We start from the raw sequence: 27,559 nt of genomic DNA, 5'->3' as shown, positions 1-27,559 counted from the left end.
GCTGCAATCTGAGGTGCAGTTAACTCTAATGAACATATCATCTGCAGCAGTGGTAACTCTGTATCAGTGCAGACTGTGTTGAAGTAACAATGTTTATTGCAACAACAGGGGCAGGTAAWCGACAGGTCAAGGCAGGCAGGGGTTGATATTCCAGAGCAGTTMGGCCAAGGTACAGGACGGCAGGCAGGCCCAGGGTCAGGCAGAGGTTGTTAATCCAGAGTAGGGGCAAAGGCACAGGATGTTAGGCAGGCTCAGTCAAGACAGGTAAGGGTCAAAACCAGGAGGTCGAGAAAATAGAGAGACTTGGGAAAAGCAGGAGCTGAGACAAAACACTGGTTGACTTAGAGCAGCCAGCTCTCTCAGACAGCCGTCCATCTCCACCTTCTGCCCTCTGGGTCTTGTTGGGGGGAGTTGTTATGTCTGTATTGTGTTGACTAGCTCTCTGAGCTCGACCATGTCTCCCTCCAGCTTTGTAAATGTATCCCTATCAATGATGGAGGAGCAGTGCAATTGTGGGACCTGGGTGTGTTCAGTGCTGGGGGGGTGACTATCTTTGTCTGCAGGACAGTTTAAAGAGGTGTGATCAGACTCCCTCAGGATGGGGGAGTTGTCACAGAGAGAGAACCTTTCCTGCTGTGCTCTCTCTCTTTGATCCCGTAAAAGTCCTGCTGGAACTGCATCAGGATGCCCTGCACCATTARTGTCCCAGACTTGAATATGTTGACAGAGGTTGTTTCAATTTCCTCAATGTCTAMTATTCTGAGTTTCCACGCTGMGCCAATACCKTCTCTCTTGACATAGGGGTAGTGTGCTCTTATAGCACTGTGCCATGCCAGGGGATGGTCTGTGTTAATATAGCACTGTGCCATGCCAGGGGATGGTCTGTGTTAATATAGAGACTGTGTCAAATGGCCGGGGATGGTTGTGTTAATATAGCACTGTGCATGCAGGGATGGTCTGTGTTAATATATCCCCACTGTGCCATGCCAGGGGATGGTCTGTGTTAATATACCACTGTGCCATGCCAGGGGATGGTCTGTGTAGAAAGTGAAGTTGCTTACGTTCCCCTCTTTGTTGCAGTCAGCAAATAGTGTCTCTAGATTGTCCTTAAGGAGCTTTTTTGTACTTATTCCYTGCAGTGTTATTTTTAATATACATGGGGTACTGTATTGTAATTACCTCTCCACAACGATAACTCTCTGTCTTTCTCCCTTTCTCTCTCTTCAGGTTATAGACATGTGTACTTGGAGGGGTTGACTGAGGCYTCAATCTTTATCCACGTATCAGTTCATGACATCTATGGGAAGGTAGGTACAGTACATTGCAGTGAGATAACCCTTCTATGGTAAGATAAGTACAGTACAGTCTGAGACATTCCTAGTATCCCTGGTCCTCTTCTCCACGTGTCACCACTGACCCTAGCCTGGGTACCAGTCTGCTTTCTAGTCTCTTTAATATAGCCTGGGTTACCAGCTTTTCTAGTCTCTTTAATATAGCCTGGGTACCAGTCTGTTTCGGTCTCTTTAATAAGCCTGGGTACCAGTCTGTTTTCTGGTTCTTATATAGCCTGGGTACCAGTCTGTTTCTGGCCTCTTAATATAGCCTGGGTACCAGTTTTTTTCTGGTCTCTTTAATATAGCCTGGTTACCAGTCTGTTTCTGGCCTCTTTAATATAGCCTGGGTACATCTGTTTCTGGCCTCTTTAATATAGCCTGGGTACCAGTCCTGTTTCTGGTCTCTTTAATATAGCCTGGGTACCAGTCTGTTTCTGGTCTCTTTAATATAGCCTGGGTACCCGTCTGTTTCTAACCTCTTGATATAGCCTGGGTACCAGTCTGTTTCTTTTATGGTCTTTGCCATGTCCTTATGGAACTGCAAAACAATGATTTGCTTGACAATGCCAATGGAGTAGGCAAACGCACAAACAGCTTTGGGACCAGGCTAGTGAGATCAGATCTGGATACCAGGCTAGTGAGATCAGATCTGGATACCAGGCTAGTGAGATAGATCTGGATACCAGGCTAGTGAGATCAGAATCTGGATACCAGGCTAGTGAGATCAGATCTGGATACCAGGCTAGTGAGATCAGATCTGGATACCAGGCTAGTGAGATCAGATCTGGATACACAGCTAGTGAGATCAGATCTGGGTACCAGGCTAGTGAGATCAGATCTGGATACCAGGCTAGTGAGATCAGATCTGGATACCAGGCTAGTGAGATCAGATCTGGATACCAGGCTAGTGCTACTCTGACCCTATAGAAAAGTAGTGGTCTGAAGGGGAAAAATCAGTTTCAGCTTTTACATTCACGTATTTATTACAGTTCATTGTCATCTATATAATTCTCCCAAGCTAAGGTGATACATTCTTCCTTTCCAGTGGAGTCCACTAGTCCTGAACCCCAGCTTTACCATAATGCACTTTCTAGGAGCCAGCAAGGTATCCTGGGTAGACTATGTATGCTGCATGGCATCTGCACGACTGTCAACTGTTTCCACTGTGTGTGGTGGAGTGTATATGGTTTCAGATGTATTTCTTTGTGTATGCTACTGTACATCTCAGATTGGTGTATTGTGTGTATTGTGGATGTGTTTTCTTGTTAGGTGATTTTCTATGCATTTTATCAGTAATTATTGGGTTCATAAAATCAGAGCTCATGGCATTACTAACTACACAGATAATGGTAAAAAGAGGGACTATGTGCAAGGATTGTGAGTGAGAGAATGAGATGGTTGTTTGTCTGTGGTTAGTAGTTTACCGTTATGCTATAGTGCCATCTAAGGGCATGTCTTTGGCCACGGGAGAATCTCAATTGCATTGCCTTGATTCCCCATGTCCGCTCTCCTCGCCTCCTCATCCAATAGGTCTCGAGAAGAAGGTTAGACGGGATGGACCTCTAACCTAAAGGGTTTTGAGAAGGAGACYAAGAGAGACGATGCAAGGAATCAAGGAAATGCAATTGAGATTCTCCCCATGCCTGTGATGAACCTGAGTGGGAGTGGCAATGACAGCTCAGCACTTAATTCATGTAAAGAAGTGTTGATTTGCTGAAGATATTTTGTTTTGTGTAGAGTGAAGTGTGTTAATGTTTTCAGTCTATATTGTTTCTCAGGCATGTTTGCATTGTGGTGGGAAGACTGTGATGTGATTGAAAAGCATGACACATCTTATCTAACCTTCCTCACACCATGCAATTCATATTTTCATGCAAAATACTAAACACTATTTCTCTCTCTCACCCCTCTCTCTTCATTCTTCTTTCCTCTCCCCTCCTTCTCTCCCCCTCCCTCTCTCCACCCTCCCTCTCTCCCCCCTCCCTCTCTCCACCCACCAGGGTCGTCAGCTGCGAGGCATCAGAGGCTTATTCAACAGGTCCTCTAAGTCGTCAGTAGACACCAGCTGTGGTTCGGCCCTCAGGAAACGCTCCATCAGTGACCACCTCCTCCGACGCACCGCCAGCGCCCCCGCCAACCGACGCAAGAAAACCAAGATGAAGCTCGCTGAGTCCTCCACCTCCATATCGGACCGCAAGGCCTCCATATCAGACAGCAAGGACAGAGTGTGGGCCGGGGCAGGGGCTGGGGGGGAGGGGTCCCGGAACAGGGAAAGGGACATGGAGGGGGTAATGGTGGAAAGATGCCCAACACCCCTCACCCACAGGCCCATCTCCATGCCCRTGGAGAGACTACTGCAGGGACAGCTCTCCCTCTGCTCCCCCAACCAGGAGCAGACTGACCTGGGTGCAGACACACTCATCGGTGGGTAGACTTCCTCAGTAGACCTCACACACTCTTACATCAACCATAACAATTAACGATATGCCATGTAACAAGCAATATGTTATAATAGATATCTAACATGTAAGAAGAAACCAACGCAAGAAACCAACCGACAGTGTAACAGCATCATGTTGCCTATTTCTCAGCGCAATACATGACTATAGGCTTACCTGTAAAGGCAGAGCAACTGGCTTTGTTTGCTATATGTGACACGATGCTTAGAGTTGTTGTCCTGCGTTCTCAGTGAAACAGTGGGTCTTCTGTGAAATGTAAACCGTTGCCTTGTTTCTCACTTGTCATTTTCTAAAATATAGAAATAAAAATGTGTTTTCATGTCAATTGACAAATCCAGGTTCTCTATTCTTCCTCACTACTTTAACTTGCCTTTTCTGTTCCTTCTTCACTCTGTGGTGCTTCTCTGTAGTAGAGAACTGACTAGGATATCCCGCCAGGTAAACCAAAACACCTCCTAAGGTTGCCTCATCCTAAAACATCCCAGTATTACATCATGCCACTGATGTAACTTTGTAAAAATACTATTTCAAAATGTACAATTTCCATTTTTATTTTTTTAAATATTTTTTATTGATCCCATTTGACCATCTGTTACGAAATTTGAAGTTCCCCCTAAAAAATGGATGTTCCTTCTGTTACCTGCACAGCCTCATTCTCCAACACCCCTCTCACAGTCGTATTTGGTGGTACATTCCATTGGTCTCTGTGTTGCTATTGGCTCGTATTGGACGGAATGTGTCGGTTGGTTGTTGGTTGGCTTGGTGTTCTACGTACGGCTGTGATATGTTTGAACCTTTACTGACTGTCTAACTTGTCTGTTTCCATAGGAACCTCCCCCTTTAACCAGCCCAGGTCCCACTCTGTGGAACTCATCGTCGAATCATTCGCCTCCCTTGAGCACAAAGTGTCCACCCCTTCCACCAATCACAACAACGCACAGGATAACACCACAGAGTCTGACCAATCCGGTGAGACCTACCTGGTCATTGGCCGAGTAGGAGGAACTGTAGATGATCACTCCAAAGACCAATCACAGGACAGAGTCAGCAAAGCTGAGGATGTTTCTTCTCGCCAAAGGACGTTGTGTCACCTCAGCAGCTCAACAGAGACAGAGAGCAACTGTTTACACGTACCTACTGAGAGCAGACCAGAGACAACATTACTTAGTACAACAAACACACCAGCTACTTCCTCCTCTCCTTCATCCTCTTCCCCTGAGCCCCCCATCTCCCTACTGAATGTGGACCGGTCCGATCTGCAGAGCCCCGTCCCCCTACAGGACAGCATCATCTCACAACTCATTGACACCGTATCCCTTGGCAACGACACCACCTACGGGTCTATTTCCGCTCTGATTGGTCAGTTTGACCTCACCGGCGACCAGAATGATTTCACAATGAACTCTGACCCCCACGCCCTCAGTGTCATGTCCTGTRTGTCCCATCCTGCTGTCTGGGACTCCAGCACACCCTATAAGGTCACCATAGACTATACCACCCGATATAATGACCCACAGACCACCACCTCCCCCCGCAAGGCAATAAACGGACCTATCACTCCTCGAAAGGCAAGCCAGACCCCTAACCACGCGAACCAGAACCTACTCCCACCCCACCCCAAGACCTCCCACACAGACCCCTCTGCCCCCCTTCTCTTCTCCAGTCCTGAGACCACGYAGCTGGAAGAGGTCTATACCATCCTGGATGAGGAGGTCTTGTCTCCAGTCTCTGTCTACAACCTGAGGAAGCAGACCATCGGCAACATCCAGGCTGACTCTGAGGAGAGCACACCCATGGGAAGCCTGGAGCCTTCCCCAGCCAAGGTGCCGCCTCTCCTGGGGGTAGAAGGCAATGGCAGCTGGGTGGGCTCACGGAGGGGTGTGGTGGAGGAGACAGGACAGGGCTACGGGGGTGACTGTGATCCTAAAGGGTTGGGGTCAGTGGGAGAGTGGGGGTTGTCGTGGGGTTACGGGTTCCCGTCCAATAACAGCACAGTATCTGACCAATTCCTGTTGTGCCATGACACGGAAGGAAGTAGCCTGATGGAGGTGGAAGTGAACGTGGACGAGGATCCACTGGAGATGACCCTGACATTACCGAGACACAACCATACCTGGGGCGCTACCAGCCCAATTAAATGCTATGCTGCTCCCCAAAGCCAGCTTACCCAACTATACCCCTATCCCCGGCATGCACCCCAACTCCAGCTCCCCCAGTGTCCTTCACCCCTCAAACAGCCCTCACACCAGCCCTCCCCTCGCCAAGCCCCATCAATAACCCCTCAAACTCAGCCCTCCCCCTGCAAAGGGCCCCCCATCCCCAGCCCCCTCCTCCTGAACAGCCACTCCTCCACCCATTGCAAACACATTACCAGAGCCTTCACCCAGCAGCACAGTTACAGTGGTCCCACCCAGTCCCAGACCAGGGGCTACCAGGGTGGGACAGGGGAAGGACAGGGTCAGGGAGAAGCGTCAGCCTGCTACCAGAATGTGTTCTCCTCCTCAGGGTGTCTGTCTGTTGTGTCTGGTCCAAGGTCTGTTAGCCTCCCCAGAGACAGAGGCCTGTACTCCCTCAGCTCAGACTGTAGTGTGGACCACAGCCAGCAAGACTACGACTGCTTCAGACCCTCCACTGCCTCGGCCTCCCACTACACCCAGCCCCAACCCCAGCCCCAATCACACACCCAGCCCCTTCCCCAGGCCCAACCCCAACCCAAATCAGACACCCACCTCCAACCCCAACCCCAATCATATACCCAGCTCCAACGCCTGACCCAAACCCAACCCCAATCAGACACCCAGCCCAAGCCACAAACCCAGCTCCAACCCCAATCTGGTCGCCCATCACTGCCCCTTTTGGGCTCCACCCTCACCCCTCCTCTACCTATCCTCAGACCATCCACAGCCCCCAGCCCCTGCAAGTCCAAGTCTCTGGGTGACCTGACATCAGAGGACATCTCCTGCAACTTCCACAGAAAGTACAACATTATCAGCCGCAGCTTTATCACCCCCTGTATGAAGGAGCGGAGGAGGATGAGGGGCCTTGGGGGTCTGTCTCAACGGCTGCAGTCTGCAGACCCCCTCACTGAGCAGTTACGCAAACTAGTCACCCTGGAGGGGGATGACAGAGACCGGGACAGACCCCAGTCTCCCCAGCTGCCCCAGTTACCTCAGTTACCCCCCAAACCCTTCATTCCCCCATCACGCCCCTGCCCCCCCTCAAACTTTGTCCCCGATGCCCAGGAGGATTCCCCCCCCCTCCTCTCCCGCCGCCTTTCCTCTCGGAGCCAGAGCCGTGTCCGTCACATCAACAATCGCGCTCGAGAGAGGCWGCYGGAGGCTCTYAAGTCCCYGGACATGAGCYCCCCCTCCAGCGTGGGAGGGGTAGTGCTGCGTYCTAAAGTAGCAGCAGGTCAGAACCCRCCAGCTAACAGACACTCCACAGGCTCCTACATAGCGGGCTACCTGGACCAGCTGGAGGACAGGGGGCTGCCTGAGGGGGGGTGCACCACACTGGGGTATGGATTTGGAGATCACTATGGTGATCATTATCATGATGACTCTTTGCTGCCCACAGACTTCTGTATACAATCAGAACCGGAGGTCTACTTCCTGCTCAGACTCTGAACCCACTTCCTGGTTATCACCTACATAGAATGATGTATAATGTACTTCCAAAATGCAGCAAATCAGCTTCCTGCTTAGGACAGAGGAAAAACAMATATCCTGGTTGGGCTGTCCAGTAATACTTTCAGATATAAAGTCAACTACCTGATTGGGTCTGACAGTCTTGACTGTAAATGTAAATGTTTTTTGTTCTTCTTCATGTCCTTATCAGAATGTTCTTTAAATGTAGTTTGGAACAGACTGTTATTAAACTACTTCCTACTTTGATTGTACCCATTTCCTGTCCTGTCTGTTCCTGTAATTCTACTTCRTATTCAAGCTAACGCCATCTACTATAAAGCAGAAAATAAGGAAACTTTACAAATGTGTTTAACTCTGAAGGGAAGTGTTMTCTTGGTCTTTGTACATTTTAAATGTGTATTAGTATTATCAGAGGCCCACAGACATCAATGCAATGTCTATTCCACGTTAGTTCAACATTGAAATGGCATGGAGACAATGTTGATTCAACCAGTGTGTGCCCAGTGGGGGACGGACCACTTTTAAGGGATGGGATCTGTTTCATCAAAGATCTTCCTCAAGTGTTCCTTCTCCTTTGACTGTCCTCTGTGTGCTGGTGTTGTTGGTACTTATTCTACTGTAGATTAGTTTTTAATTTAAGSTGTTGTCATTTAGTTGTGCCGTTTTCTGCATGTTAAATGTCCAGCATGACTATGCATCGATCTGTAGACATCACAGTGTACTACRATCTTTTCACAGAATAAGTAATAGTGGGATTGGATGAAATACTCGGACTTCTTGCTTGCTCTGACCTCTCACTTTCTAAGCTCTTAAACATGATCACATATTTGTAACTTTTTGAGTTTAAATGCTTGAATTTTTTTTACAGTTAATTTCATACAGGCTGCAAAAAAAGGGGGGGAAATTGGGGGCTGGTTATTAAAAAAAATTGAAATGTTTACAAGAACTGAAACACACAGTGGAATAGGTAGATAAGGGTTTTTCGACTGGCCCAAGTTGCATGTTTTTATTCTTCTTTTCAGTGTTAAACCCATCCTTTTTTCTTTGTATGGTCACTCGGAACATTACTGTGAGCATTTTCCTACTGATGTAATAAAATTCATAAAACATTTGACTTGAACGCAGCATGTCTGTCTGTTTGATTACTGGTCTTCTATTTGCTTATCTTGATGTTTGTTTTTGGTCTCTTTCCTTCTCTCTATTTTCCACCATCTTTCTCTCCATTTCTCTGCACTATTTTCCACCCTATTTCTCACTCACCGACACACTCTCTAATTGTATTCTACGTTTATTGTGTGGTAGCCACTGGGGTATGCAACTGCTCTTGCCATGGCATGTCACACACACACACACACACACACACACACACACACACACACACACACACACACACACACACACACACACACACACACACACAACACCACACACACATACGCACGCACACACACACAAAGTCATCATGCCCCGGTCACAACACACGTTAATACATGCACACGCACACACACACAGTCCCCCCCCCTTGCCTGTGTTTTTGTATCTTGCTGTGTGTGGATAATGGGATGTAATTGTTTGTGAAATGAGCAGTAAGGGAGATGAGAGAAAGAGCAGCTGTGACCATCTAAATCTTCAAACTATTATTTGGAGATTAAGTCACACTATCCCTTTAGTCCCGGTCCTTGTACCCCCATCACCCTCCTTCCTCACCCCTCCATACTTCCATGATTGGTGGAGCACAAAACTAAAAACATATTTTTCAAAATGTGAAGTACCCCTGTCACCCTTACTTGTCTCTAATCGTTTTGTGTCAAGCCATTATCCCTAACAGCAACACTCAGGAGACCTGTGATTTAGGGTCTCAGTGTGTCATCTTGTTTACTCTGTGTCTTCTCTATGATCTCTGGTCATTATAAATACCCTCCCTTACCCTGCACTGGGCCAGATCAGAGGAGGCTGCTGCCAGACCAAACGCTGGGAGATAGAGACTGGTCGACTACCCAAGCAGCTCAAGCTTGTGTTCACCTGACGGAGAACCACTGAGGCTGATCTGTGCTACATAAATAATCTGGGCGCATRTTAACAGGTAGGAAGTCCATTAACTTTCCCCCACCAGGCTGGATGTAAAGACAGGGAGGATTTCTGATCATAATCTTAACACTCTTTTGACTCATCTGTATGTTTCATCATTACAACTGTGCTGTAGTTGTTCATGTTTTTATCAGTATTTAGAAATTACATTGGGACAGGTTTTGGTCTGGTCTGGTCAACTTCCTGCCTGCCTGTGCATCCAGTGGAGCTCCCCCATGTCCCCCTGGTTCTGCTGGCTGACACCGGCCATTCCCCTGCTACTGCCCTGGCTGGGCAGGGATTGGTCAGGGATGGTTCAGGCAACTGTGTGTTCACGATGGGATCGTTCGGTTGGTCTGGATGACCGTGGTCTCTCCCAGGAAGGTGAAGTCGTGATCGGGTGTCTCATCCCCTTCCATAACCTCCCTCCTGCTCCAGACCTGAGCTTCAGCCAACCCCTTGACCTGCAGTCCTGTGTCAAGTAAGTTCCTTAGTTTACATCCCCCTGACCTGCAGTCCTGTGTCAAGTAAGTTKTTTCGTTTATTTCTGTTCTCTAACTTTTTTTTATCCCATTTTGATCATTTCTTGCGTCTTTCTTTTCAAAGCTTGTTGAAATGAGATTTTAATCCTTGTTTATTCTTTTGATGTAAGTCATTTTTTTTCATTTTGGAACAGCATTTAATTTTAGCAGGACACTTTTCTTTATTTATTTTCAAAGCCTTATTTTTGTTTCATGTCAGATTTGATCTAAATGTTGTTCTCTTCAGAAGACTGTTAGGTACTGTACTGGAAAATGGAACATTGGTCTTTTACTTTTTACACAGAATCTTAATCAAGTCAAATTGAAATGTTAAATGTTTTACTTTTTACACAGAATCATAATCACTTCAAAATGAATTGCTAATTGTTTTGCAGACAATTTCAAATCTGATGTTAACAAATTGTCTGCAAAACAATTTCCGTCTTTGTTTTTGTCCAACTTCTCTCCTCAATTCTACTGTGTATCTTCTCAGAGAGACTGTATTTGCTGTAGTACAACGCTCTATTTCTCTGAGTACAATGAGGCACGGCATATTTATTGTAAATGCAAACACCGAAATAATATTGCTGGGGTATTTTTCCGTCGTGTTAAACATGACATATATTTTTGTTGGGCTGTTTTATGTTGAATGTTGTTTCTCCTCACAATAACTTACATTCATCTGATTACAGGCTTACATCATGCTCAATTACACATGTTYAATGTTTCTCTGTCATTCTCACTCTCTCTCCTTTCTCATGTTTCACATCCCTGCTCTCAGTTTCCAAGAAGAACCATTGCAATGGGCACATGCGCTGGTGTTTGCGGTGGACGAGATTAACCGTAACCCCTTCCTGCTGCCGGGGGTCCGGCTGGGCTACCGTATCCTGGACAGCTGTAGTTTGCACCCCTGGAGCCTGCGAGGGGCACTGTCCCTGGTGTCAGGGGGGAACATCAGATGTGAAACTACAGAGCTTTCTAACCTCAAATGTGATTTTAACCACTAACCTCAACCTCATCTTTACCTAAAATTWAAATGTTTTGAAATGTATTTGCCAAATAGCCAATAATATTGTGGAGATCCTACACTAAATGATTAACAAATACTGTAGCTTATGTACTTGGTATCATGTAGTTCTGATTAAACAACCATGTTATGTGTATTCTGTCCTGTGCAGCACGGACATCTAGTGACTGCCCTGTACCTCTGGTCATTGGTGATGCATCGTCCACTCAGACCATCATCCTGGCTAGGACCCTGGGGCCGCTCTCTGTGCCTGTGGTCAGTCTCTCTCCACACAACCAGGAAGTGCAATGGCTAGAACAATTTCCATAATACGTTAATTCATCATATTTCAGATAGTCTAGTTTTTACTGAGATATTTTTTGAGGGTATTTAGTACTTCATAAAAAAAAGATTGATGTGATTGTGTCCTTAGTCGCTCTCTCAACAACCAGGTTATATACTGAGTGGACAAAACTTTAGGAACACCTGCTCTTCCATGACATAGACTGACCAAGTGAATCCAAATGAAAGCTAAGATCCCTTCTTGATGTCACTTGTTAAATCCACCTCAATCGTTGTAGATGAAGGGGGAGGAGACTGGTTAAAGAAGGATTTAAAATAAGTTTATTAAGCCTTGAGAAAATTGAGACATGGATTGTGTATATTGGCCATTCAGAGGGTGAATGTGCAAGACAAAAGATTGTGAACGTGATATGGTAGTAGGTGCCAGGCACACCCGTTTGTGTCAAGGACTGCAATGCTGCTGGGTTTTTCACGCTCAATAGTTACCCGTGTGTACCAAGAATGATCCACCACCCAAAGGACATCCAGCCAACTTGAAACAACTGTGGGAAGCATTGGAGTCAACATGGACCAGCATCCCTGTGGAACGCTTTCGACACCTTGTAGAGTCCATGTCCCCAACGAATTGAGGCTGTTTTGAGGGCGAAGGGGGGTGCAACTCAAGGTGTTCTTAATGTTTTGTACACTCAGCTAGAAAGATTGCAATAATGCTTTAATTAATTATAATTCATCTGGTCTGGTATTTAGTGAGAAATMATTGATTCAATGGCGGTGTCCTCAGATCAGTTACCAGGCCAGCTGTGGCTGTCTCAGTGACAGACAGGAGTTCCCTAACTTCTTCAGGACCATCCCCAGTGATGTCTACCAGGCCCTCACCATGGCCCGGCTCACCTGGCTCTTGGGATGGACCTGGGTCGGGGCTATCGCTGTAGACAATGACTACGGTCGTCTGGCCATACAGGTCTTTCTTTATTTTACTTTGAATTTTGTCTACGATATTTATAAGTTCTTGGTCAGTTTACAGAAAAATAAATGCAGAATTCAATTTACATCATAAAACAATTGTATAGACAACTGAATTTTGTTAATTTACATTATTTCTAATACTGGATACTTAAAACAAATATTTTCATCAACTTAATATCAGTATTGTGACCATTTCTCAAGCTCCCTGTGCTTCATATTTGATCCCCAGGTGTTTGAGGAGGAGATTCGGGGAACGGGGGTGTGCCTGGCGTTCTTTGAGACCGTCAACCGGGCCAACCTGGTGAGGGATGTGAAGCGAGCAGCAGACACAGTCCAGGCCTCGACAGCACGGGTGATCCTGGTCTTCCTCTGGTACACTGACATGGGGGCGTTACTCCTGGAGCTGGGGAGGAGAAACGTGACGGACAGGCAGTTCCTGGCCAGTGAGGCATGGAGCACCAGRGGACAACTCCTACGAAACCCCGCCCTCTTTAACGTCGCTCAGGGCGTCGTGGGTGTGGCTATCCGCAGTGCACCTATTCCTGGCTTTGAGGCCCACCTTCGAAGTCTCCACCCCTCTCGTCGTCCCGGAGATGTCCTGTTGAAGGAACTCTGGGAAACAGAGTTTGGGTGTAGCCCTGGAGCAGCACATGGACACAGCACGTCTCTGCTCCCCTCTACCCTTCCTCCAACCCCCTCTGTGTCACTACCACACACCCCTCCTCCCACCTCCAGTGCCCCTCGTCCACGCCTGGCCTCCTGCAGTGGGGCAGAGACTCTGGAGGGGGTACAGAGCCCTTTCACAGACACATCCCAGCTGAGAATAACCTATAACGTGTACCTGGCTGTGTATGCTGCAGCCCACGCCKTCCACAGCCTGCTGTCCTGCCCCCAGAGAGACAGCCCTACCTGGGGCAGKAGCTTCACCTGCTCCCCTCCTCACAACATCAGCCCAGCGGAGGTACTCTCATCTATTGCCCGTGTTAATTAGAGATGATTTGCAAACAATTCAATAAGTCAGGGGGGGGATTTGGTCATGCCAATGTAATCTTTTTTGTTATTTAATATCATTAAATATTCATGTCCACTTAATAGTCACTATGGGGATATGTTTTGAGTTATTACWTCATATTAACAGTGTGATGGTCATGTTTGTGTCTCCTCTCCTCCAAGCTGTTGCAGCACCTGAACCAGGTTAACTTCACCACTCCACTTGGGGAGCCGTTCTACTTCCGAGGCGCGGACGTCCCTGCTGTGTACGACCTTGTGAACTGGCAGGCCACGCCCCAGGGGTTGCTCAAACTTGTCACGATTGGCCGTGTAGACGGGTCCAATCTCCACATCAACCAATCAGCCATCCAGTGGAACACAGGATCTAAAACGGTAAGAAATACAATTTTTATAACATGAACTGAATGGTTTTGTTCAATTGAAATTAATTTCATGGCATGTACAGGTGCCTGTGTCAGTGTGCAGTGACAGCTGTCCCCCAGGCACCCGTGTAGCCAGGAAGAAGGGGGAGCCTGTCTGCTGCTTCGACTGCATCTCCTGTGCTGAGGGAGAGGTCAGCAACACCACAGGTCAGTMAACTGAATATCATCGGCCTTTTCACATCACTGAGGTGTATGGTTATTCCCACAGTCTGTTTTGTGTTAATGCTTACTTAAGAKMTATTAGACTGAATAATGAATGATYCTTTTRAYTCATTATAGTAATMKGTTCKATCTCCCAGGCTCTATGCAATGTGACCGCTGTCCTCTGGAGTTCTGGTCCAACAGCCATCGGACCGCCTGCGTCCCTCGTCAGCTCGAGTTCCTCTCTTTCAACGACGTCATGGGCGTCACCCTGACCACTGTTGCCGTGTGCGGCGCTGTGGCAACAGTGGCTGTGTTTATGTTCTTTGTGTACCACCGCCACACCCCTCTGGTAAGAGCTTTAWTAAAGTGTTGAATGGGATCAAATTGAGAATTCTTCTARGGTACCATGTATGTGTAACCCTTCCAGGTGCGGGCCAACAACTCGGAGCTGAGCTTCCTGCTTCTCCTGTCACTCAAGCTCTGCTTCCTGTGTTCGTTGGTGTTCATTGGGCGTCCCTCTGTGTGGGSGTGTCGGATCCGCCAGGCGGCGTTTGGGGTCATCTTCGTGCTCTGCCTCTCCTGCCTCCTGGTCAAGACCATCGTGGTTCTGGCTGCGTTCCGCTCAGCCAGGCCCGGTGCTGGGCAGCTGATGAGGTGGTTTGGACCCGGTCAGCAGAGAGGGAGTGTCTTCCTCTTTACCACTGTTCAGGTGAGAGCTTTAACATTGAAATAAATTCAAGTCACCTAACTGAATGAATCAATCATTTATAAGATAAGTAAATTGTGTTTGTAATTGTGTTTGTAAACYRAGGTGATCATCTGTGCCGTGTGGCTGTCCGTGAGCTCTCCTCTGCCTTACCGTGACCTAGGCCTCAAGGGGTCAAAGGTCATACTGGAGTGTGAGYTTGGCTCTGTGGTRGGCTTCTCTCTGGTGCTGGGCTACATCGGCCTGCTGGCCTCCCTCTGTCTCCTCTTAGCCTTCCTGGCCAGGAAACTCCCAGACAACTTCAACGAGGCCAAGCTCATCACCTTCAGCATGCTGATCTTCTGTGCCGTGTGGATCTCCTTCATCCCTGCCTACYTCAGCTCTCCTGGGAAGTACGCAGACGCTGTGGAGATTTTCGCCATCTTAGCTTCCAGCTTTGGGTTACTGCTCTGCATCTTCGCGCCAAAATGTTACATCATCCTCCTGAGACCAGAGGAGAAAACACAGAAACACATGATGTCAAAATAGGAAACCACCAAAGAAAACACATTATGTCCAATTAGAAACACAAGAAACACATGATGTCCAAATTAGAACAACAATGAAAAACACCATGTGTCCAATTAGAAACCACCAAGAAACACATGAGTCCAATTAGAAACCACCAAGAAACACATGATGTCCATATTAGACAACCACCAAGAAATACATGATATCCAAATATAGTCTTCATTGTGTTTAGTTAATCACACCCATCTCACTATTGTTTTGTATGTTAAATACTTAACAAATAATGACATGATACATTGTTTAATATTTTACAAGCAAGTTATTTATTTAACAGACAATACCTAATGAACAGGACATTCCTACCCTGCTGGAATTGTATGTTTCTAATGATCAATAGTGAGTCAACAGTGAGTCTACATTGAATCAACAGTGGATCACACACTTTAGTAATCTTCTCTGAATCACAACATGACTCTTCTTTACCATCTCAATAGACTTTAATGACACCATTTCTCCCCTGAAAGTCAGTTCTGAAAACCAATCATTCTTAATTAGATATGTTAATTAAAATGTTGTCATTCTTTTCAAATTTTATAAGGTTGTAATTCCTCTTTTCCAGTATGACACAAGTTTCCCTGAATTGTAATAAAATATAGTTGTAAATTTCAACCTGTTCAATAAAAACACATTCAAAGCATCCTTTCAAGTCAGAATTGTTTTATTTCAAATTAAAATGTGCATTAATGAATAATTAATGAATTGGTGAATTGAGTGTGGCAGCAGAATCCCTTTAGAAGGAACAGGGAGTTATGATGTTCCACACCATGTGATGATCAATTGAAAGCTTTTTCGATGCAGAACCACTCATTGGGGATAACTATCCCTTTAGAAGATTAAAGCCACGCACACAGACACATGAAATCAATCTAAAGCCTACTTAACAAGCCCAAGGAAAGAAATCATTTTATTATGTGATTAATATTTAGTCACAGAACTCATAATTATAATCATTACACATACCAGGGTACTACAGAACGAAAAATCTCTTGATTTGATTTGATTTTAATGCCATCAACACTACAAACAGAAATGGAAACTAAAAGAGCTACTTCAAACTATTTGAGACCATCATACTCTGTTACTATACATTTCTCCTTTCCTTTCTTTGCCATGAAATAGTGTGAAGCCAAATCCCTAGGCAGGTATTGTACCTCCCACCTAGTGTTCATATATCAGATCAGCGCAGAGGACGTGAAGAAGACAAGGAGAGGAATCCACTTGTAAACTGTTGTTACGGTATTGAGCCTATGGGAGAATCTCCAATTTTCATTTCCGGATTCCTCGTGTTCTCTCTCCTCGTCTCCTTTTCAAAACCCAATGAATGAGAGGTTAGATATCTCGCCCCTCCTGACCTTCAATCTAATGGGTTTTGAGATGAAAGCGAGGAGAGATGACGTGATGAATCAAGGAAATTAAATTGAGATTCTCCCTATGTCTTGGTTGTGGCCCGGCCCATCAGAGCCTTCTTGTGTTCCTCTCTGGCCTCAGCAGGATGATGTAACACTTTGGGCCGAACAGCGCCACCAGGATGCCAAAGCTGGAAGCTAAGATGGCGAATATCTCCACAGCGTCTGCGTACTTCCCAGGAGAGCTGATGTAGGCAGGGAGAAGGAGATCCACACGGCACAGAAGTTCAGCATGCTGAAGGTGATGACTTGGCCTCGTTGAAGTTGTCTGGAAGATCCTGGCCAGGAAGGCCAAGAGGAAGCTAAGGAACGCCAGGAGGCCGATGTAGCCTAACAACGCTCCGAACCCTGCTACCGACCCCACCACACACTCATATACAATCTTATCATTATGGTAGCGCGTGTTTTTGTGTGGAGTTGGAGAGGCTGAAACCAGCCAGGCTGTGCAGATAGCAGCCTGGAATGAGGTGAGAATCAGGACTGTTCCTCTCTGCTGCCCAGCACCAAACCACTTCAGGCTGGCCTGCCCCGGCTTAGAGGTCCTAAACACAGCCAGCACCACCATTGTCTTCACCAGTATACAGGAGACACAGAGAACAAAGCTGATACCAAATGCTGCATGCCTCAGCTGACACGTCCACAGCCGGGGCCGGCCAATGAACAGCAGCGAGCACAGGAAGCAGAGTTTTGAGTGACAGCAGAAGCAGGAAGCCAGCTCAGAGTTGTTGGCCTTGACAACAGGCGTTTCCGGTAGCGAGTGAAGATTCCGAGGACCACTGCACAGATGAGGGCTCCTAGCAACGAGCGGTCATCAAGGAGATGCCCAGTGAGTCCTGTAGGAGAGGAACTCAACCCTTAGGGAGCAGAGTCACGCTCCGGGGTGGACCAGAAGTCCTCTGGACATCTCGAGCACTTGGCCGAGTCTGACAGGAAAGACAGACAAAGCAAATGTGGAAAACCGTTTCATCAGCCCAACCCCCCTCAAATTCTATTAAATGATATTCAGTTCACTGACCTGTGTGTTGCTGACCTCTCCCTCAGCACAGGAGATGCAGTCGAAGCAGCAGACAGGCTCTCCCTTCTTCCTGGCTACACGGGTGCCTGGGGGACAGCTCTCACTGCACACTGATCGTGGGGGCTAAGGAGAGGTGAGGGGGATTTAACTTTATTTAACTAGGCAAGTCAGTTAAAACAAAGTCTTATTTACAATGACGGCCTAGGAGGGAGATTTTCAGACTTAATACGCTCATATTTATAAACCCCGTATTTATACACCCATGTTAAATGCTTCTTTTGCCCTCACTGGTATAACTTTACACTGTTTCTGTTGCAGTAGTGATAATATGCTATATAACTACAGTTGAAGTCGGGAAGTTTAGAAACTATAGTTTGGCAAGTCGGTTAGGACATCTACTTTGTGCATGACACAAGTCATTTTTCCAACAATTGTTTACAGACAGATTATTTCATTTATAATTCCCTGTATCACAATTCCAGTGGGTCAGAAGTTTACATACACTAAGTTGACTGTGCCTTTAAACAGCTTGGAAAAAACAGAAAATTATGTCAAGGCTTTAGAAGCTTTTGATAGGCAATTTACATAATTTGAGTCAATTGGAGGTGTACCTGTGAATGTATTTCAAGGCCTACCTTCAAACTCAGTGCCTCTTTGCTTGACATTATGGGAAAATCAAAATAAATCAGCCAAGACCTCAGACAAATAATTGTAGACCTCAACAACTCTGGTTTCCAAACAACTCTGGTTTTCAAACGCCTGAAGGTACCACCTTCATCTGTACTAACAAATAGTTCGCAAGTATAAACACCATGGGACCACGCAGCCATCATAACGCTCAGGAAGGAGACGCGTTCTGTCTCCTAGAGATGAACGTACTTTGGTGCGAAAAGTGCAAATCAATCCCAGAAACAAAGGACCTTGGGAAGATGCAGAGGAAACAGGGAAAAGGAGGGACTGGTGCACTTCACAAATAGATGGCATCATGACGCAGGAAAACTATGTGAATATATTGAAGCACAGCTCAAGACATCAGTCCGTAAGTTTAAAGATTGGTTGCAAATGGGTCTTCCAAATGTACAATGACCCCAAGCATAATTCCAAAGTTGTTGGCAAAATGGCTTAAGGACAACAAAGTCAAGGTATTGGAGTGGCCATACAAGCCCTGACCTCAATCCTATAGAACATTTGCAGGCAGAACTGAAAAAGCATTTGCGAGCAAGGAGGCCTACAAACCTGACTCAGTTACATCAGCTCAGTCAGGAGGAATGGGCCAAAATTCACCCAACTTATTGTGGAAAGCTTGTGGGAGGCTACCCGAAACGTTTGACCCAAGTTAAACAATTTGAAGGCAATGCTACCAAATACTAATTGAGTGTATGTAAACTTCTGCCCCACTGTGAATGTGATGAAAGAAATAAAAGCTGAAATAAATAATTCTCTCTACTATTACTCTGACATTTCACATTCTTAAAATAAAGTGGTGATCCTAACTGACCTACGACAGGGATTTTTTACAATAATTAAATGTCAGGAATTGTGAAAAACTGAGTTTAKATGTATTTGGATTAAGGTGTATGTTAACTTCTGACTTCAACTGTATATAACTTTCTAAATAACCTTTTTTGACTCAAAGTTCCAGAAAATTCTATCCTCGTCCAGTGTGAGCTCTTGTCCTGCGGGGGCTGATTCGTCGATCGCACCCACATTCTCCACCTGAATGCTCCCGTCCTGGAGCCACGCCCAATTCATGATGTCATAGATGGCCAGGGCGTCCCCTTTGTTATCGAAAGAAACGCGATCGCCAAACCCTGTGGTGAAGTTAACCCTCTCCAGGTAATGGACCAGCTGGTCAGAGGAGGGGGATGGAGGGATGGAGGGAACAGAGGAAGAGAGGAAAGAGGAGGAGATTATGTAGACAAAAGACAGTATGTAGTCAGGGGACCTTGACTAAGAAAACAGGAAACAGAAGTAAACATTTGGCAAAGTGTACGTCTGCATCTGTTTGTGTGTGTGTGTCCCACCTGCCAGGGCTCCAGTCTCTGTAGGCTGGCACAGCGGTTCCCACTGAAAGGTCCTCTCCCTGGCACACACTGCAGTAGGTCATGCAGGGCATGGGCCAGGGCGTACACTGCCTTATACYCGTTATACTCCGGCCTGAGCTCAGACACGTCCCCATAGTTAGTCTCCACATCCCTCAGGTCCTCCTGACCTGTACATACATCACCCCCAGCRTCCACCCAACCTGCTGGGGGCTCCAACCTGCACCCAAACACAGCCTCCCAGAACTGTCTCACCTTACCAGAYCAGAGAAGGAAATGTTATAGAGGAAAACTAGTTTTTTTCTTCAGTATTGTAGTATTTATAGGCAAAGTAGCCTTTGAAATYTTTTAAACATAATGTATYAAGTAATAATATGTTTGGAGTTAAAAGACAACAAACTACTTCACCATATTGTTTCCGGGGTTATTGGCAGGTTGGTCGTCGGGGCGGATGCTAAGCAGGTAGTCCCRGAGTCCGGGTATCTCTCCACGACGGATGGCGATACCCAGAGTACCCCCCAGGTAGGGCATGAGACGGGGGGTGTGAAACACAGTGGAGGAGGTCCAGGCTTCACTGGCGATCCACTGGAGACCCTTCACATTCTGCACCACCACCTTGTAAAACGGGTTTTATATTTTATATATAATCTTGGTATCAAGAACACCAATGGTAATATGCTGTAATACTTTTATACACTGCTGTTTGTGTTTGAGGGGTAACATCCTACAGCTATTATGGCTGTAGAATGTATTTGCTGATACTTTGAGGAAAAAAATGTACTTACTGTGATATGTGATTTCCCCCTCCCCCTATATAACTTAGGATGGATGCACTAACTGTCCAGGGCCACCCATACGTAAAATATAATCACACATCACTGACTGTAAGTGGCTTCTGATAAAAGGATCTGCTAAATGGTATTACTAATATTATTATTATGAAGTGTAAATCTCTCTGGATTAGAGCCTCTGATACTAAAATGTGAATGTATTGTAAGTGTTATTTTAGATGAACCATCAAGATAAAATCATCTCTGAACCTCGTCCACCAGAGGGAGCAGGTAGGCCTCGACGGAGAACACRACCACCACACGAGCAGAGGAGCTCTTGATCTCTCCCACGATCCTCTGCAGCTCTGTGGGGCGGTTGTCTTTGGGCAGGACCTGGGAATAGGCCACACAGCCCCCTGACTCGGCCAGGCTTGACTGGAAGGACCGGGCAGCGTGAAATCCGTAGTCATCATCACTGAACACCAGGCCCACCCAGGTCCAACCCAACCGACGTCTCACATAACAGAGATTAGACATTACTGATGTTTATTACAGAGACAGGTGAGTATAGAGTGATCAACATAAATTAGATACATTAGTTTTGTCATTTTTATTTAACCTTATCTAGCTTTTTTATTTATTTACCCTTATCATTAACAGTAAATGCCGTTACACAGTATAAATGTATAGTGAGTACACATGGGAGCTGACGGTTCACTGTCTAATCATGTCATTGTAGCCTTCTTAGAGACGACCTGGAAGGAATCACTGGGGATGGTTCTGAAGAAGGATGGGTACTTGCTCCGGTCGCTCAGACAGGAACACGTGGCGTAGTGACTCACCGGAGGGAGTGAAATATACAATGATACATTTTTATTCTTCAATGAATTAATGAAATAGAAAGGTTTCATGCCTGGACACATTAAGACCTAAACATGCTGTTTCTCACTCAAAGTGGGGATTTGGAATACAAGAAGGACATTTCCAATAGTGTTGTCATCTTTCTATTCTTTCTGATTTACCATGGGAACCCGGAACAGCCCTAGGACACTGGAGATGGGCATGGAGTGTGTGGACCCTGGGTCTCCCACAATCCCTAGCACCGGGGGTGACCCAGAACAATTCTCATCCAATAAGAACTCTTTCTCTGTCACTGGCCAATGACATGGCAGCACGGAGCGATACTCCCAGCTTCTGGCAGTTGTCGTAGAGTTGGTATCCGAGTGTGATGTTTGGCAGAAGGTCAGGGTTCCTGTTGATCTCATTTACAGCAAACGCCATAGTCTGGGCCTGCTGGAAACCAAACTGGTAAAACTGAAAAGGAACATTCAATCAATTTCTAAATGTTTTAAATCGCTCTAGAGGTGTTGAACCCTGTGCACTCTCTTAAGGGGTGTGTGTGAGAGAGTGTTGTCTTAAGGGGTTGAGAGGAGAAAACAAATTACTTTTGTCAAGGATAGATAATAAATAGCTTTATCTTAAAGGTACATTTGCTTAGAAAACAGGAATAATGATTGAAAACAATGGAATACACAAATTAATTCACACATATTTTGAGATCGCAATGTACTATTCACCAATGTACTATTCAATGTACTATTCACCAATGTACTATTCAAATGTCTATTCACCATGTACATTTCAATGTACTATTCACCAATGTAACAAGAACCCAGTAGGTCTCCGGGACCAGGGTTGGTTAACACTGATCATAGTGGGCTTCTTATAGTAGGGATGTCTATCTGTCCTTTTTAGGAGAGGTGCAGACACACATCCAGTCCAGTCAAGTCAGTCCAGTCCAGTAGATGAATACTCACCCCTCACAGTGGAGCTGCTGGGGTTCTGATGTGAAAGATAGCTCAGGGAACACAGTGAAGTAGTGGACCTCAAACAGACCTCCAGAATCACATCACCCTTCTGGTACATCCCATTCAGACTGAACTGCTCCGCAGACGACAGGACGGGAGGAGGATGAGGCAGAGGAGTAGTTCAATAGAAGCTCAGAGAGGAGGAGTTCAGTATCATGATTATAGATAGGTAAAGGTTCATATATTTCCTGACCCTCATAGCTGTACTCTGTCTCTCCCCTCTCTCTCATGCTTACTCTCTATCCCTCTCTTTTATAGTGTCAGTGGAGGTTGACACTATAAGGCGGGGAGAGGGGTGGCAGGGGGTTGCAGGGGAGTGGTTGGGGAGGGAGTTGGAGGAGGAGGTGGGGGTATGCAGGGGGGAGGATTGGAGGGGGCAGGGGAGGGGTGTAGGGGGGGGGGGGGGTCAGAGTTGCAGGTAGGAGATGAGATGTGGGAGTGTCAAACACGAATATGTGAACTGTTGCCACACGAAAAGTGCAACCAGTGAAGAACAAACACCATTCTGTGTCCTGTAGGTGAGCTGTTCTTCTCCCTCTTCCTCTCCCTCTCTCTCCCTCTTTTCTCTCTCTATCTCTCTCTCCCTCTTTCTCTCTCTCTCTTCTCTCTCTCTCTCTCCTTCTCTTCTCTCTCTCTCTCTCTCTTCTCTCTCTCTCTCTCTCTCTTCTTCTCTCTCTCTCCTCCCATCCCTTTCCCTCTCTCTACTCTCTTTCTCCTCTCTCTCTCTTCTTCTCTACTCCCTCTTTCTCTCTCTCTCTCTCTCTCTCTCTCTCTTTCTTTCTTTCTTTCTTTTGTTTATTGCTTGGTGTCTGTTAAGGGGTCTTTAGCTCCAGGCTAATAATGAGGCTGTGATGAATCAAGAGACACACACACACAAATCTAATTTGATTGGTTGCGTACACATATTTTGCWAAATGTTATTGTGGGTGTAATGAAATGCCTATGTTCCAACAGTGCAGTAATAGATAACAATACAAAACAATACACGCAACAACAACAAGGAATTAAGAAGTGGTCTAAGGCACGACAGAGATGGTCGCCTCGCTTCGCGTTCTTAGGAAACTATGCAGTATTTTGTTTTTTTATGTATTATTTCTTACACTGTTACCCCAGGAAATCTTAAGTCTTGTTACATACAGCCGGGAAGAACTATTGGATATAAGAGCAACGTCAACTTACCAACATTATGACCAGGAATACGACTTTTCCGAAGCGGATCCTCTGTTTGGTCCACCACCCAGGACAATGGATCGGATCCCAGCAGGCGACCCAAAACAACGGCGCCGCAGAAGGGGCAGACGGAGCGGTCTTCTGGTCAGGCTCCGTAGACGGGCACATCGCCCACCGCTTCCAAGTGTACTTTCGCCAATGTCCAGTCTCTTGACAACAAGGTAGACGAAATCTGAGCAAGGGTTGCCTTCCAGAAAGACATCAGAGATTGTAACATTCTCTGTTTCACGGAAACATGGCTCACTCGGGATACGTTATCAGAGTCGGTACAGCCACCTAGTTTCTTCACGCATCGCGCCAACAGAAACAAASATCTCTTTGTTTTGAAGAAGGGCGGGGGTGTATGCCTTATGATTAACGAGTCGTGGTGTGATCATAACAACACACAGGAACTCAAGTCCTTTTGTTCACCTGACCTAGAATTCCTTACAATCAAATGCCGACCGCATTATCTACCAAGAGAATTCTCTTCGATTATAATAACAGTCGTGTATTCCCCCCCCCCCCAAGCAGACACCTCGACAGCCCTGAAAGAACTTCATTGGACTCTATGTAAACTGGAAAAAGAAGAGAGATACACTAACCACCACACGATGCAGAGGAGCTCTTGATCTCTCCCACGATCCTCTGCAGCTCTGTGGGGCGGTGTCTTTGGGGCAAGGACTGGGAATAGGCCACACAGCCCCCTGACTCGGCCCAGGCGTTTGACTGGAAGACCGGGCAGCTGTGAAAGCCGTAGTCATCAATCACTGGAACACCAGGCCACTCCAGGTCCAACCCAACCGACGTAGACTGAAATCATGGCTCGCACCTGAGAATCACATCAACAGAGATTAGACATTAAGGATGTATTACAGAGACAGGTGATATAGAGTGATCAAGACATAAATTAGATACATTAGTTTGTGCACCTTTGTGTGATTTAACCTTAATCTAGGCTTTTTATTTGGAATTTACCTTATCATGTAACAGTAAAATGCCGTACACCAGTATAAAGTGTATAGTAGGACAGCATGGAGTGATCGGTTCCCACTGTCTAATCATGTCATTGTAGCCTTCTTAGAGACGACCTGGAAGGATATCACTGGGATGGTTCTGAAGAAGAATGGGTACTGCTCCGTCGCTCAGACAGGAACACGTGGCGAGTGACTCACCTGAGGGAGTGTAAATATAACAAGGATACATTTTATTCTTCCAATGATTAATGAAATAGAAAGGTTTTCATGCCTGGACACATTAAGACCTAAACATGCTGGTTCTCCTCACAAAGTGGATTTGAATACAAGACAGACATTCCAATAGTGTGTCATCTTCATTATCTGTTCTGTACTTTACCATCGGAACTCCGGAAACAACCCGTAGGACACGACTAGATGCGATGAGTGTGGGACCCTGGTCTCTCCACACAATCCCTAGCAACCGGTGGGTACCCAGAACAATTCTCATCCAATAAGAAACTCTTCTCTGTCCCACTGCGCCATGACATGGCAACGGCACGGAGCAGATACTCCCCAGCCTATCTGGCAGTTGCTGTAGATGGTATCCGAGTGTGATGTTTTGCAAAGGTCAGGTTTTCTGTTGATCTCATTACAGCAAAGACGCCATAAGTCTGCGCGCTCTGAAATCCCAAAACTGGTAAATACTGAAAAGGAACATTCAATCAATTCTCTAAGTTTTAAAATCGCTCTAGAGGTGTTGAAACCTGTGCACCTTCTTAAGGGCCTGTTGTGGAGAGAGTGTTGTCTTAAGGTTGAGAGGAGAAAACAAATTACTTTGTCAAGATAGATAAATTAAAATACTTTATCTTTAAAAGGTACATTGCTTAGAAAACAACAGGATATAGATTGAAAAACAAGAATACACAAATTAATGCACACATATTTGAGATCCAATGTACTATCACCAATGTACTATTCCAAGAGTAGTATTTTCCACCCAATGTACTAATTCAAAATGTACTATTCACCAAGTACATTTCATGAAAGTAACTATTCACCAATTTAATCAAGGAACCCAGTAGTCTCCGGACCAGGTTGGTAAACACTATCATGAGTGGCTTTTATAGTAGCGGTGCTATCTCTGCCTTTTAGAGAAGGGCGCAGACACACATACCAGTCTAGTCAAAGTCCAGTCCAGTCCAGTAGATGATACTCAACCCTCACATTTGGACTGCTGAGGGTTCTGATTGAAAAAGTGCTCAGAGAACACAGTGAATAGTGGATCCTCAAACAGACTCCCAGAATCACATCACTCCTCTCGGTACGATCCCATTCAGACTAAACTTGCTCCCGCAGACGACAGGACAGCGGAGGAGATGAGGCAAAGGAGTAGTCAATAGAAGGCTCAGAGATGAGGAGTTCAGTATCATGCAATTATAGAATAGGTAAAGGTCATATATTTCCTACCCTATAGCTACTCTGTCTCTCCCCCTCTCTCTGCATGCTTACTGCTCTTATCCCTCCTTTATAGGTCAGTGCCGAGGTTGACACACTATAAAAGCGGGGAGCAGGGGGTGCAGGGGTTGCAGGGGGAGTGTTTGGGAGAGGCGAGTTGGAGGAGGAGTGGGTATGCAGGGGGAGATTGGAGGGCATGGGGAAGGTGGTTTAGGGGCGGGGGTCAGCATGTGCAGTAGGAATGAAATGTGGAGTCCAAACACAATTGTCGAACTGGTTGCCACAGTCGACAAGAGTGCAACCATGAAGAACCAAACACCATTCTGTGTCCTGTAGGGGAGCTTGTTCGTTCTCCCTCTTACTCTCCCTCTCCTCTCTTTCTCTTCTCTTCTCTCTCTAACTCTCTCCCCCTTTTCCTCTCTCGCTCTCTCTCTCTCTCTCTCTCTCTCTCTCTCTCTCTTCTCTCTCTCGTCTCTCTCTCTCTCTCTCTCTCTCTCTCTCTCTCTCTTCTCTCTTCTCCCCCCTCCCTGTCCCTCTCTCTTACTCTCTTTACTCTCTCCTGTCTCTCTCTCTCTCTTCTTCTCTTTCTTTTGTTAGCTTGTGTCGGTTAAGGCGTCTTAACTCCCCAGGCAATAATGAGGCTGTGATTAATCAAGAAGACACACAACACCACATAATCTAATTTGATTTGTTGCGATACACTTATTTTGCCAAATTGTTATTCGCGGGTGGAATGAAATGCCACATATATTCAAACAAGTCAGTAAATAGATAACAATACAAAACAAATACACGCACACAACAACAAGGAATTAGAAAGTGGTCTCAAGGCAACGACAAGAGATGCGTCCCTCGCTTCGCGTTCTTAAGGAAACTATGCAGTAATATTTGTCTTTTATGTATTATCTACACTGTTACCCCAGAAATCTTAAGTCTGTTACATACAGCCGGGAAGAAAAACTATTGGATATAAGAGCAACGTCCAAGCTCACCAACATTATGACCAAGAATACGACTTTTTCCGAAGCTGGATCCTCTGTTTTGTCCACCACCCAGGACAATGGCATCGATCCCAGCAGGCACCCACAAAACAACGGCGCGCAAAGAAGGCCAGACGGAGCGTATTCTGGTCAGTGCTCCTAGACCGCCACGTCGCCCCACCGCTCAGTTGATAACTTCGCCAATGTCCAGTCCTCTGACAACATAACGTAACGAAATCTGAGCAGGGCTTTGCTTCCAAGAAAACATCAGAGATTTGTAACATTCCTGTTTCACGAAACATTGGCTCACTCGGGATACGTATCAATCAGTCGGTAACATGCCACCTAGTTTTCTTCACGATCGGCGCCAACAGAAATCACAAAGATCTCTTTTGTGAAAGAAGGGCGGAGGCGTGTATGCCTTAATGATTAACGATCCGTGGCTGTATAATAACAACAACTACAAGTAACTCAAAGTCCTTTGTCACCGAACCCTAAATTCCTGTACAATCACAATGCCTGACCGCATTATCTATCCAAATGAATCTCTCTCGATTTATAATTAACCAGTCCAGTGTATTCCCCCCCCCCAAAGCAGACACCTCGACAGCACCTGAAAGCAACTTCATTGGACTCTATGTAAACTGAAGCCTACATAGTCTGAGCTGCATTTTATTGTAGCTGGGGATTGTTAACGAA

At 46.0% G+C, this 27,559-nt stretch overlaps 2 protein-coding genes and 1 pseudogene across 2 annotated transcripts in view; 2 read left to right on the top strand and 1 right to left on the bottom strand.

Annotated features, from left to right (window-relative positions):
- LOC112073280 (1-phosphatidylinositol 4,5-bisphosphate phosphodiesterase eta-1) overlaps positions 1-8,560 on the top strand; it is a 32,393-nt gene extending 23,833 nt beyond the window's left edge. The window contains exons 4-7 of the mRNA XM_024140610.2: positions 1,228-1,307; positions 2,380-2,439; positions 3,335-3,758; positions 4,622-8,560. Coding sequence (XP_023996378.2) covers positions 1,228-1,307; positions 2,380-2,439; positions 3,335-3,758; positions 4,622-7,419 — 3,362 coding nt within the window. The 3' untranslated portion in view covers positions 7,420-8,560. The remainder of the gene's footprint in view (positions 1-1,227; positions 1,308-2,379; positions 2,440-3,334; positions 3,759-4,621) is intronic.
- Positions 8,561-9,743: 1,183 nt separating this feature from the next.
- On the top strand, positions 9,744-15,114 carry LOC112073285 (extracellular calcium-sensing receptor-like). Its single transcript, XM_024140613.1, has 11 exons — positions 9,744-9,988; positions 10,810-10,988; positions 11,207-11,310; positions 12,119-12,298; positions 12,533-12,933; positions 13,069-13,264; positions 13,477-13,686; positions 13,760-13,883; positions 14,036-14,229; positions 14,308-14,589; positions 14,692-15,114. The coding sequence occupies exons 1-11, from the start codon at positions 9,744-9,746 to the stop codon at positions 15,112-15,114; spliced, it is 2,538 nt and encodes an 845-aa protein (XP_023996381.1).
- A 1,471-nt stretch (positions 15,115-16,585) lies between these two features.
- Positions 16,586-25,855, bottom strand: LOC112073284 (extracellular calcium-sensing receptor-like; annotated as a pseudogene).
- Positions 25,856-27,559: the final 1,704 nt, after the last annotated feature.

The sequence above is a fragment of the Salvelinus sp. IW2-2015 genome, unplaced genomic scaffold (genome assembly GCF_002910315.2).
Source record: "Salvelinus sp. IW2-2015 unplaced genomic scaffold, ASM291031v2 Un_scaffold2207, whole genome shotgun sequence".
NCBI lineage: Eukaryota > Metazoa > Chordata > Actinopteri > Salmoniformes > Salmonidae > Salvelinus > Salvelinus sp. IW2-2015.
This window is presented reverse-complemented; position numbering and strand designations above follow the sequence as displayed.